Raw genomic sequence first — 13,370 nt, 5'->3', positions numbered from 1 at the left:
GCAAACTATATAGGAAGTATAAAACCTAGAGAGAACAAAATGACCCACAGTTTTTATGTTAAGCAATATTGTAACCTGAAAGCATTTCAACTTGTCTTCTTTTATAGGAGAAATTAAGATACTGGTATATATCTAAATGGAGAAATGGAAGGGACAGTGGAGAGTGGAAGGTCCAGGTTTCCATTGCTTCCAATGAGGTGTCATAGCCCAGTGAGGTCATTTCCTGACTTCAAAGCAGTCATCTGAACTGCCTCAGTCAGCCCTAGTGGTGATAACCTGATGTTCCTACAAGAGACATTGATCTCTACTTGTTCTACTTCTCAGCTGCACAAGCCATGATGAGGAGGAAGAGCCTGCGTCTCCCTGTCTGTCTCTGGGCCTGGACCTTCCTTCTGGGCACACTGGCTGGAAGAAGGTGGGGATGCTTTATTTTACATCCGCATGAGAATTTCTGTAACTTTTCCTCTTATTCTTTCAGTGGGAAGAAAATTGCCCTTGGATGAATTCATGACTAAGGGAATTCAAAAAACTTAACTGCAATAAGATTCCAGTTAAGCTTAAGGAAAAGCAGCACGAAAAAATAACCACCTGATTTGTATGTTAGTTAGAATACACTTATTATGCTTTTATTGAGGAATGTATTAATTCAACATTTAAGTCTTAAATTGAACTTTTTTTTTCACAGTCCATCTGTAACTGAACAAAACCAGCTATTTCTTATTCATAGAAAAGTTACCCCAGTTAATGTCTGCATACTATGTGAGCTGATTTTTTAACAAGAAAAAATTTAACCAATAGTAAAATTGTAGAGAAACTTATGACTATATGGTAGTGAAAAGTTCAAAATAATATTTGTAATTTGAAAGTCATTAGTCTCAATAAAAGCATATACATATGTTTTGAAAACATTACTTATATAACAACTAGAGGTAAAATATGCCAAAAAAGTAATTGAGAATGTCAGATAAAATTGAAATTCTTAATTTAAGCATAACTATTATGAACACAAGTTATAAGACAAATTTAATAATATGCTTACCCATATTCAGAACGTTTGCTAATGACCCAACTGAGCATATAAAGATATTATAGTAGCAATGATATAAATAACCAAATATTTCAGATTATTCTTTATCTACTTTTATATTTCTTATGTAATTTCCTATGGCTCATAAGGAAGTCTTAGACATACTATAAAAATCTAAGATTCTTCAAAATGTAATGGAAAGTAAGCCCTTATGTATAAGGCAGAGGGAGAGAATCGCCTGCCTGGGAAGATATAAATTTAGGAGGATTTTTAAAATTGAGAAGCTGCTTTTATTTTTGGTATTTCATGTGGTAAATACTGACTACCAGATGAACAGGAAATGCTTTATTGCCAGATACTCTTAATCTGAGGAGTTAAATGTTCTTCACTGCTTTTGAAAAATTACATGAAGTGTTACTATTGTAATGACCTGTAGATGGAGGTAGTGCACAGTGTTTTATTATCTAGTGGTTCATATGGAGTCAAAATCAGGTACCATAACTGACATTTCTCACCAAATTATATATTTAATTTAGAAAACATTAAATCAGCATGAGTGTTTAATAGCAAATCAATTATATTTATCCTAGGGCTATTCTCTGACAATTACAATGGGGCAGAGTGAATTAGAAATAAAGAAAGAATACCTGCTTATAAAATCCCATTTAAAAATCAGGTTACCATTCCAATTGCAATAACAGAACCGGTTTTCTGGGAGTGTGGGGACACATATTTTTGGCATTTGTATTCCAATGCAAAAAAATAAAATTGGTGAATACATTTACAGGTTAGAATAGGGGGGGAAATTTTCCTGAATGTGATATAAGCTGAAAAAAAAAAAGGAGAAGAAAAGAAAAGGAATACAGGTAAAAGTAATAGATAACTAACTTCATATTCTAAGAATCATGGTAACAATCTAATTGTGCCCTGTCATGTCACCCATCTCATCTTTCCCCCTTCTTATTTTATTGCTTTCTTCCTTTAATTACTTGATCTGGCCCTCTCACAACATAAGGTGTGCTAACATTTCTTTCCCATTTTTATCAGGATGACCTTCTAATATCCTTGAAAGATAACATTTGACAGTTGGTTTGTGACAGAGTTTTTGTAAATAATTGCAGTCAGAAAACTATTTTTGATTTATTGCTATCATCGACTAATGAGACATGCTGAAGATACAGAGCTCATTAAAAAAAAAAAAAACTACTAAGATGTTTAATTTTACCAAAGGAGAGCAAACCCTTAATCTGCATGATATTCATGTTGAATTTAGGAGAACTAAAGATCATTTAATAGAGGAATATTCTATGCATTGACTACTGTGAGTTGCATTTAGTTATTATAATGTTATAAAATTAAAACTTACCAGAAAAAATAGCCATTACATTTTGCTGATATAAATTTAATTTAACAATCATGTTTTTTTAAAATGATATTTTGGTTATATATCTTGCTCCTGTAAAATAAGTGGGTCCTAGTTTCATACGTTACTACTTGTTTTTTGGATTGATCAGTAATATAAAAATGCAAGATTCAAACCAAAGCATGTTAAACAGAAAATATGAAAGTGTTATTTTTGTGGAATTTGCCTCCTTTATACTCTAATTCACATTCTTTTTACTCAAGGTCAGAGCTATCACTGTAATATATAAGATATCAGTGGATGGAATGTGATCCATCCTAAATTAGAAGACTTCTCTCTCACAGGATTTTGGAGGTGTCATCTTAATCATTACATAAAATATGATTCAAGGAGCATAGATAAGATGATAATGTGATTGAAGTAAGAAACACACAATATTTGAATTTCAGTCACTATGTGGTTGAAACTCAAAGACTAGCAATGGTAAAGAATAATTACACCTTCAACTATAAAGATTTAAAGTTTAAACAAGTACTCCAATATAGAAGAATAGAAATAAAGTTTTAGACTAAAATGTGAAAAAAAACGGGCCCTATTTCCAGCTCTGCTCACAAGTTTTGTTTCTTAAACAAAACACCAATCTTACACTACAGTTTAGTAAACCATAAATTAAGAATATTGGACCATATTTTTTTCAAGGTATTTTTTTTTTACTTACAAGACCAGAAATGACAAAAAGTCAATTAATTAGAGGCTTGAATAAACAAATTATAAAACTACCTAAATAGGTTTATAAACCTTCAGATGAATGGAAACTACTCAATGATGTAAAAATGTATTTATACTAAGTAACATGTTTTATCTATTTATCTATTCTGTATTATCTTGAAAGAACATCAAAAAAGCAAAGTACAGCCCCAGGCGGTGTTTGCTCAGTGGATAGAGTATCCACCTGCAGACAAAAGGGTCCAAGGTTTGATTCGAGTTTGATTCAGGTCAAGGACACCTCAGTTGCAGGCTCCTCCTGGGCCCAGGCCCTGGCTGGGGTGAGTGCAAGAGGCAACCAATTGATGTGTCTTTCCCTCTCTCTTCCACTCACTCTGAAAATCAATGGAAAAATATCCTCCGGTGAGGATAAAAAAGCAAAAGAACAAAAGCAAAACACACAAGTATGTACATGAAGTAGATAAAGAAAGGGATGTTAGGAGGGGAAGTTTAACTTATGTTCCATGTTAAATAAGTGAAATTAACATAAAACTATTAATTATCTTGGTAGCTCATAAATATTTATATTTTTATTTGGGAAGAAATCTCTCAACATTTCTCTCACAATATGCATTAACCTTGTTTGTCATGAAAAAACAAAAACAAAAACAAACATTAGAGCATTGCGTTTACGTGCTGAGAACTATGAATGTAAAGAGAAGGAACTCATTTCCTGATAATTTTCCTTCCATAGTTAGAAATATTAGAATAAAGAGCTTATCACCCATGAGAACGAGTATGAGAAAATGGTAGGAATTAAAATAAGACTTGTTTTTTCACTACACCAGAAGGAATTTTCAAATTAAGATTCAATTGAAGGAAAATCTGGACAAAAGGTTTTAGTAGAAATGTTACATTTAGTTATCACCTCCTATTCTGCTTTTTTCAGCTATGGACAATCCTCATCAACACAAGATGAACTTAAAGACAATACCACTGTCTTTACGAGGATTTTGGACCGACTTCTAGATGGTTATGACAATCGCCTAAGACCAGGATTGGGAGGTGGGTCACCTTATTGTTTTCATTTTAGAGAACAACATTAAACCCTTATTTTAAAAGCCTGGCTTTTCTTCTAAATGGTAACATAATAAAAATGGCATTATGTAGTTAAATGACTAACTTATTTTTAATAGATTGCTCAACGTTGAATTTACCAGGGTAGTTTCATGTACAAATGCATATGTAATAAAAGGCAGATACAGACTTATAACATTAAAGATATGTTACTTTTACTAGACAAGGAAGAAATGGGGTTAATATTCTTCCTTCCAGCCTGAAGAGTTCAGCTACTGCATTCGGCATTGCTGTGCCTGCACTGAATTCAAGTAGAATATCTCTGAATCCATTGCTCTAAACATTACTTTTGGGATATTACTCATTGATCCACTATTTTGCATTAGATTAACACCGCCTCTGAAATAAAAGGTGAATTAGATAGATGGTAGCGATTTTTATAAACCACGCATTCAAAACTTAAACCCTTATTTTCTGAAGTATAAGTGTGTTTTTCTTTGTATCGGTATTGCTATTTGGTTATATTAATAACTTTTTATTATACTCAATTGAATTTAATTGCTTATACAAATAAAATTTTGCTTAGGACAAAGATACTTAATAACACGATATTTATAACAATAAAAGTAATAGCATTAGACATTACACACTTACTTGACTAACCCTTGAATAAGATAATCAACCAATCTTTTTTAGTTAAACAAAGACTAATGAAGCCAGAACAAAATATTGATCTCAGAGTAAAACAAGTGAAACAAAGAAATAAATTAACATCCAAAGTCCCACAAGAAACCAAGGTTAGAATCTAGGATTCCCAACTATTACTGATGGTGTACCTTCTCCAAAGAATTTATAGAAACTATTTAATAACAATATTAAAATTAAAATTAAATAGAAATATTAAGAAAGTTACCTCTTCATTTAGATAGTAAAAGTATGTAAACAATAAGAAGCTTAAGAATTCAAAACTGAATGGCAGCATGGATTTAGACTTAATTTTTAAAATACTTTGGTTCATGTCATCAGCTGAATATGGATCATGGGCCAATTTTGATGCTACCAAATGCCATTAATGCCTCAAGGGTGGAGGGAAACTGCTTTGTCAAAGACACAAGTCAAACATGTGACAGATTTTACCAGGGATCCTTTCTTACCAATTCCAAACATTCATTCTAGAACTTGCTATTCAAATTTCTTGAGGTTTGTATTCCACTGAGTTTTCCTTTACTATGTTTTTAGAAAAAAATCTTATGGAACAAAATGTACGGGTCACAAAATGGAGCGTATAGTGGTGTGTGCGATGTATTAATGTAACGTCTGTGTGTATGTATCTAAGCGTCTGAATTGGTTTTAGGACAACTATTTCCTGATTCATCAAATTTAAAATAACTTAGAAAGACTGCAGGTAGGGAAGGAAAATATGAAAAGCAGAAACACTCAGGATAATAACATAAGTTTTAAAAAGCAAAACTTTAACTTGCTGATGGGCATGCATCTAATTTCTTTACCGATTCTCCTTCCAGTTCTATGATTTCAATACTTACAAAATCAGCAGAATTTTTAAAAGACATCTAGAAAACCAGGTCTTTATTCTAGTTTAAGAAATCCCATTAATAATTTTACACGTGAATGAGTATTCTTCCTAAGCTCTGTGCAAAGTATTCTGCTTGTTAAAGAATTTTACACACACACACACACACACACACACACACTCACATACTCTTTCTGTTAGAAAAAACAACAATATTAATTCATAAAGCAACAATACTATTTTGATAGAATTTATTTTTATTATCTATTAATCCCCTCAAATAAAACAAAAGCAGATCCAGAGACAGAGAAGCATTGATCAGACCATCAAACCTCAGAGGGAAGATAGGGTAAGGTGCGGATAAGGAGGAGAGATCAACCAAATGACTTGTACGATTGCATATAAGCTTAACCAATGAACACAGACACTAGGGGGGTAGGGCATGAATTGGAGTGGGGTGAGAGGGTCATTGTGGGGATAAGGATATATATGTAATAGCTTAATCAATAAAGAAAAAAATAAAGAAGAGAAATAGGTAGTTGACTATGGTTAAGGTATGATATATTCTACTTAATTGAAATGAATAAAATTTACTGTTGTAATAGCAAATTCAAGGACTCAGAAAAATTGAAAAGAATAATGTCATTTCATCTTTGTTAAAGATACTTTCTCTGATATTTATGATTCCTTAAAAGTGATTTTGAGGATATAATAAACATTAAAATATTAAAAATCTCAAATATTTTCCTCTATTTCTATTTTATGTATTATCCTATAAGGTATTGAAATTCAATCTAATGGGTATGAGACTTTGGAAAAAAACTTCAATAATAATGGCTAACTTAATTTTTATAATTTTTGGAGTTTATTTTTTAGCCTTAAAGGATATAATGGTAAATGTTTATTACAAAAATCTTCAGAGTCATTAAAAATTTAAAGTACATTTTGAGAATGTCTGTATTTTGAAAACTACTCTTCATAGTATTAAATACAGACCATAGATTTAAAAAAAAAAACATAATCAGCTACAGAATTAGAGAAGAATGTCTGGATGCCATAAACTGAAAGGATCTAAAATATAATTAATTTCATTTCTTTACCATCGATTTCTGGTAGGTTATGTATTCCAGTAGATTTCCATTATAAAAATGGACCATTCAAAATATTATTTATGTGGGGAAAAAGGTGACATAATTAATACTTTTAACAATAAATACTTATTTTAAATATCCATTTGCTTTCAGATAAAAATATGTAGAGGAAATATTTGAGACTGTCAATGACTTATAAGGGAGTAAAAGACTCCTCTTACCAGGTTTATTATCACAGCTGGGATAATCTACTCTTGCAAGGAAAAGGGGCTCACTCTCTTCATTATTATGGCAAAAGTCTGGTTTTATAAAAATAACAGCACATTGTGCAGAAGACAGGGATATTTTGTTCCAAATGCCCTCAGAAAATATAAAAAATGTGACAAGCTGAGACTTGAGACTAATGTAAAAAACTCTGTGTGTGCAAATTCATTATGACCTGTTTTTTTCACCCAGAAACACGCACTGCATCAGAAGGTTTAGCATTACTGTATGGAGATATGCCCATTGTCCAATAAATAAGAAACAAAATAGTTAACTTGGTGCATCCAGATGACAGAAATCAGTCTGCAGATATTATAACACTATTTAACAAGGCTACCATTTCAAGACCAAGAGCAATACTGAGAAATGAAAATAAAAGAATAACATATAAATAAGATATACTGGAAGGGGCTTTGCATTTGGGATAAAAGAGATAAAAAAGAATAGGATGTGTGGAATTCTAATGATTTCATATACTCTATTTAGGAACACAAAGAGAAAAATAAGTTGACTTTGTTCATATTTTAAGTACAAAATAAATGAAGAAACCTTTAAGTGAACCTGAATCGAAATACAATCAGTAGCCAGAAAATACAAATTGAAATTGTCAGTAATCGTGGAATTTGTTCTCATTTAAAATTCCTGTCTTTGAGGGGAAGATGTGGAGGTCTGCTTCCCTCTTGCAACTAGGGCCTGAAGAATGTTTTCGAAAGGCTCTTGACCTCCTGTACTGACCTAAACCATGGACAGTATAGAAGAATACAATGGTTGGGAAAGGGTGAAGGCAAAAGCCAGAAAGAATGGTGAGACAGGAAAGTACAGGTAAGAGAAGAAAGGAGAGCAGAAAAGAATATTGGAAATAAGGAGAGAGTAGAGAGAGAAGTAAAGGGGAAGTGAAAGGGGTGAGGGGAGCAGCATGAAAACACGATAAAGGAGAAGGATCAGCGTTATGAGGAGTTCCTGGATGAGTCAGGATTCCTCTGTTCATTTCAAATCAGGACCAAACTACACACTTTTCTGATATTCATTTTCCCAAGTTTCTCCTTATTAACTGTGATTATAATAAACCAAAGAAACCTGAATTCTCTGAATTCTCTCCAACTTTCTAAAAAAAAAAAAAAATTAAATAATGCTCCCTTTGAATTGTACTCATCTGGTTGCAGTTCAGCCACCATCAGAGTGGCCTCCTGCACTCTGTAAAGGGGTTGCAGAAAGAACCCATAACATAGATCCAAACTTTAATTCAGTAGAAAAGATGTTTGTATTTTTAATGACAAACAATGCCTTTCAGTGATATTTTTACCTTCCTGTATGCCTCACCATATACACAGGTGACACTTTATTGATGATATGACAAAATCCCAAGGTGAGCCAGGTTACTGACATCCAGTTTAGTGTCTGGGGCTTGCCACTAGGCTGAGGGTTGACCTTCCTCCTGTTCACAGTTTCATTCTCACACAAAAGACCTTGGCTTCAATAAACAATTTTATCGCATTCCTTAGAAAACAGATTAGGGCAAAAGACATTTTTTAAAATGGAACTTAACCAAGGATAGAGCCAAAGAAGTGAGATCTTGGTTGAGTCACATGTTAAAGGAACTGCAGAACTTTTAACCTCCTCCCTCCCTACAAATGGCATTTCCTAAAAATAGTGTTATAATTTCTAAATACTGCCTTGTCTTAAGTTTAACCTCAATAAATAATGTATAGGATGATGGAATCTCAAAGATTTCATCATCAAACCATATAGGTAAGAAGGCAAAGAAAAGGAATGTACCATCAGGCGACAAACCCAGATAGATGGGAGTAGACAGAAGTGAACTGGTGGGCAGGAATATAGATAGAAGAATGGGCTTTATTTCTTCCTACTTAACAGATATCTAGTTAATATTTTCTTCTTTTTTTCTGTGTCATAGATTTCAGGTTTTGCTTTGTTTTATATTTTACTTAATTGGAGGTATCAGTTAGATAAGTAGTAGCAAACAGACTATAAATAGAGTTTTCTCTTAAGGTATATTAGTACTAACATGTTATTTAACAAACAATCTTTGCCTCAAAGCAGACTTTCTCCTTATTTATATAATGTCACTAATTTTGGATTTATTTATGTCTGTATAAGACCTTTCAGACTTCTTTTAGCCCAATTATTGTATGAGACTTCTGCTTTAAGATTTAAACATCTCCGACTCTGTAAATTGACTGGGCTGGATATGCGTGCAGCTGGCCAGGTGACACTGGGTCCTTGGGGAATTAGGATGGGATCTTGGCATTTATATGTGTCTTTATGTCAAAATATGTGAAGTTGTAAAACTAAATGCTCTGTGAAAAAATTGGATTAACTTCAGTTTGAAATTGTTTGCAACTTCGTGAAGTTTAGATTATGAAGGGATAGAGAAAGCAGTATAGATTAATATGTTATAAAAAAATTTCAGCCCTGTTCTAGCTCAAGATTATAAGATATCTGATATTCATGCAATCTTTTATTATTTTTTCCACCTGTGTGATGTTGAGATTATAGGCAATCATTTTATTCATGTTTAATTAAAATTAAAACACATGTTTTATATTTATGTGAAAAAGCTAGAATTCCAAAAGGTTAGAAGACGAAATATATTTCTGTCACAATGGAATAGTTTTTGATAAAATAAAAAAAAAGATTCTGAAACACTGACAATACCAAAAACAAATTTTAATAACTTAGATTTATCCAATTTTTATTATTGTTATTATATTTACTGTCCCAGATAGTGGCTTTGAGTATTATCTGCTGAAATTCTATTCCTGAATTCTTCTATTTGAATTTGCTGTAGTTTTATCTGGTGCTTTCAATGCAAGGTGTGTAGCAGATGCTCAGACTTTGGCATAATGCAATATATTTCCACAGAAATCGAATATCTAGACATCCCATAATTCAGTTGAATTTCATTGAAAAGGCAGTTATCAAAACCCAAGTGGGACTGTTAAAATGAGCAGAGAGCACCTCTTAGCCTTTGCTGGCTGACATCGCCAGTCATCTCGTGAAGCCAGCCCGCCTAATGAATCCAACCAAATACCCAAAGGGATGTGCCAGAATGTTTTGGAACTTTCTACTCTCATCTTTTCCTGGTGTGTAGAAACTGTCTACCAGTGCAGAGCCAAGAATTTCCTAAGATAATATGTAGCCACCAAGGCTATGCTCTCCCTGTAAAGGCCAGATGACTAGTACAAGGATGCACTTGATTTTTTGTGCAGTTCTTCTGACCTTTCATTTAGTTTTCACTTCCCAAATTCTTTCTAGAAACAATGTTGATTTTTAAAAATAAACATTTTCTATAGATGATTGACTTTTACAAATAGAATCTGAATTCTTTATTTGAAAAATAATGTAGGAGTGCTTTTGAGATGACAATTTCATTATTAATCATCAGGAATGCTGCCACTTCAGAAAACATCAGAGGACAAAGTCCTAAGTGGACACTGCCTCCCTCCAAGATTGTTGTATTATTATTTGCATATAATTAAAATGGGGGAAAAAGAAGTATCTTACCGCAAAGAGATTGCAGGTTACACAATCAAGACCTAACATAGAGGGGGAGAAACCCATTCCTCCAACACAGCAACAATACTTTTTTTCTAACGGTTAGCCCTCTCTCTAGAGAAACTGCCCATAATGTAAGGAGCAAAGGAGGACATTTCTAAGCGGAAATGAGATAAATGTCTGCCACAGTAAAATTTACTTTTGTTCCCCCAACCCTGGTAGTTGCTTGTATCACCCGAGTTCTTGAAATGCAAAGGCAACAAAGGAGCAGGAACTATTTAGACACCTTGAAGTGGGAGTCTCCACCTGCTCTGCATCTTTAGCAGTTAAGCACGTACACAATTAAGTAGCACTACATACCAACTAGGGAAAGCTGCCAACTAGTCTAACACATTAAGGGATGAAAATGAAGGATGTTCCAGAAAGATTGGCAGGGAGCAGATACATTGCCCAATCCAGCAGCATACATTGGTATTTATGTAGGGAGTCCAGGATATTTTCAATTTCCAAACAGGACCATTACAAAGTAAAACTTAAATGATACACTTTATTCTGATGACTAATGTGAGTTCAGTTAGTCTCCATATAGTGACTACAAAGAAGTTTAGAGAAGGCAGTAGACCTCCTTCGTAAGGTACAAGTCCTTGGAACTTGGCATAGTGAATACTCTGAGTGCTGCAGTAGACTGCATTTCCAGTAAAACCATGGCCAGTGCCTTAGTAAATAAGTTGTGATAGGCATCCTATATAATAAAAGCTTAATGTGCAAATTGTCCCCTTGTCCCAGAGTTTGACCACAGGGGTGGGGGGGAGCCCTAGCTCACCAACCATCTGTTCCCATCCTCCCCTGGCTGGCCCTGCCCCCGACTGGCCACCCCTACTCTGATCAGGAGCAGAGCCAGCCAGTCAACCTCCTGTGACCCCTCCTCCAGCCGGCCCAGATTGAGGTGGTCCGGCTAGACCCCAGCTGTGCACAAATTTGTGCACTGAACCTCTAGTTTCTAATAAAATACCACCTATAATTTTTCACTGTTGATTGCCTCCCTAACTCCCTTTTGAAGATTCTTGCAATGCATTATTCACACAGTATTAGCCATCTTTTTAAGCTGCAACCGACATAATTTCACTTCATTACCCAAAGGCTTCTTTTTGCATTAGAGTAAAGGTCAACTGCTTAGTGAAATGCACAAAGATCTCTAGGTGTGGGCCTATCAATACTTACCACTAGAGTGTCATCTTTTATCATGATTATCAGCAACACCAGGCTCTGGACATATTAACCTTTGTTTTATTTTGTTTTGTTTAGAGCTAGAGGAAGGGAGAAGGGGACAGGGAGAGAGAAACATGGAGAAAAATGTCAACCAGTTGCCTCTCCCATATACCTAGGTTGAGGATCAAACCTGCAATCTGGGTATGTGCCCTGACCTGGAATCAAACCAGAATCCCTTAGGTGCATGGAACTATGCTCAACCCACTGCATACACCAATGAGGGCAAACTTTCTGTTTCTTAAACATAACACACTTACTTCTAATCTTGTTCTTTCCTCTCATTGAAACGTCCTTCCCTGGATCTGCCTCTTCCTGACGTTTTCTCATCTTTCAAGTAGTTTACAGTCATCTCTTCAAAAGACATTCTTTCAGAGAATTCCCAGTAATCTGAAATTTATTAGGATAATTTGCGTATTTGTACATAAATAAATATATATATATATATTAGATAATATCTATTTATCTAATCTGTTTCTAATCTATCTAAAACATATTTTCTCAAAGACTCTGAGATATGCTACATAAGAACAAGAACATTTGCACTTTTGCTCATGAATATGTAACTGTTACCTGCCTAACACAGAAAATGCTACACACACGTTTGCTGACAAATTTAATATACCCAACAAATTCATCTCAAAGTGTTTTTGGCATCACAATCTTATTTAACCCTCATACCAATGCAATGCAGTCAGCTGTGCAGGTATTTCTTGAGATGAGAATTTCATTATTAATAGTCACGGATGATCAGAGCAATTAAAGGATAGTACCTAAAATCATGCAGCTTGTTCTCCAGGAAAATCACAGTTAAAATCTGAATCTTTTGACTCAGAATCTCCACTGTGCTTACTGCTTACTATAGTCCACTGCTTTTCTCATTTTTGCCTCAAGCACTAATCATCTTTTTGAATTATCACTGCAAAACATCTGTTTTTTCAATACTTATCAGTGGGTTATCAACATTGTAAGACATCCCAAGTAAGAACAGAGCTACCATGGTCTAGCAGTTAGAGTATATAATATAGTGTGTATATATGTATACATATATGTGTGCATTTGTATGTAGGTATATATGTTTTATACATAAATGTATCTTTGTAGTTTGACTTGTTAAAAGATTTATTTGAATTGATTTATTTATCAACAAAATCTTCATTTACATTGATGAACTACTTGAAGATATTCCCCAATCATTGTAAGAAGAGCAATCATCATCATCAACATAATTCTGTTTTATATAACTCTATTCCATGTTACTCCCTTGAAAACTGGAACATGTGTATGCATTTAAATAATTTTGTTATTTTTTACATTGGACAGTGAAAGATTATGAAGAAAATATTTGATGGAAAAAATATGCTGATTAATCTGTTCTTTCAACATGTCTTCCAAACAAGTTATTTTAAATGATCTTCATTTTCAGACTATTTCCTAGTTACATAAAGGGATTCATTTATGTTTAACTTTGGCTAGGTGTATAAACATTCATAAGAAGTTCCTGACTCATGTTGCATGCTCTTAAGTAGA

At 33.7% G+C, this 13,370-nt stretch overlaps 1 protein-coding gene across 1 annotated transcript in view; it reads left to right on the top strand.

Annotated features, from left to right (window-relative positions):
- Positions 1-262: 262 nt before the first annotated feature.
- The window catches only part of GABRA1 (gamma-aminobutyric acid type A receptor subunit alpha1), a 48,040-nt gene continuing 34,932 nt past the window's right edge, over positions 263-13,370 (top strand). The window contains exons 1-2 of the mRNA XM_036424429.2: positions 263-415; positions 4,045-4,160. Of these exons, the coding sequence (XP_036280322.1) occupies positions 336-415; positions 4,045-4,160 (196 nt within the window). The 5' untranslated portion in view covers positions 263-335. The remainder of the gene's footprint in view (positions 416-4,044; positions 4,161-13,370) is intronic.

This window comes from Pipistrellus kuhlii, unplaced genomic scaffold, assembly GCF_014108245.1.
Source record: "Pipistrellus kuhlii isolate mPipKuh1 unplaced genomic scaffold, mPipKuh1.p scaffold_m20_p_8, whole genome shotgun sequence".
Classification (NCBI taxonomy): domain Eukaryota; kingdom Metazoa; phylum Chordata; class Mammalia; order Chiroptera; family Vespertilionidae; genus Pipistrellus; species Pipistrellus kuhlii.
Note: the sequence above shows the minus strand (reverse complement) of the source record. Positions and strands in the feature narration are given on the sequence as shown.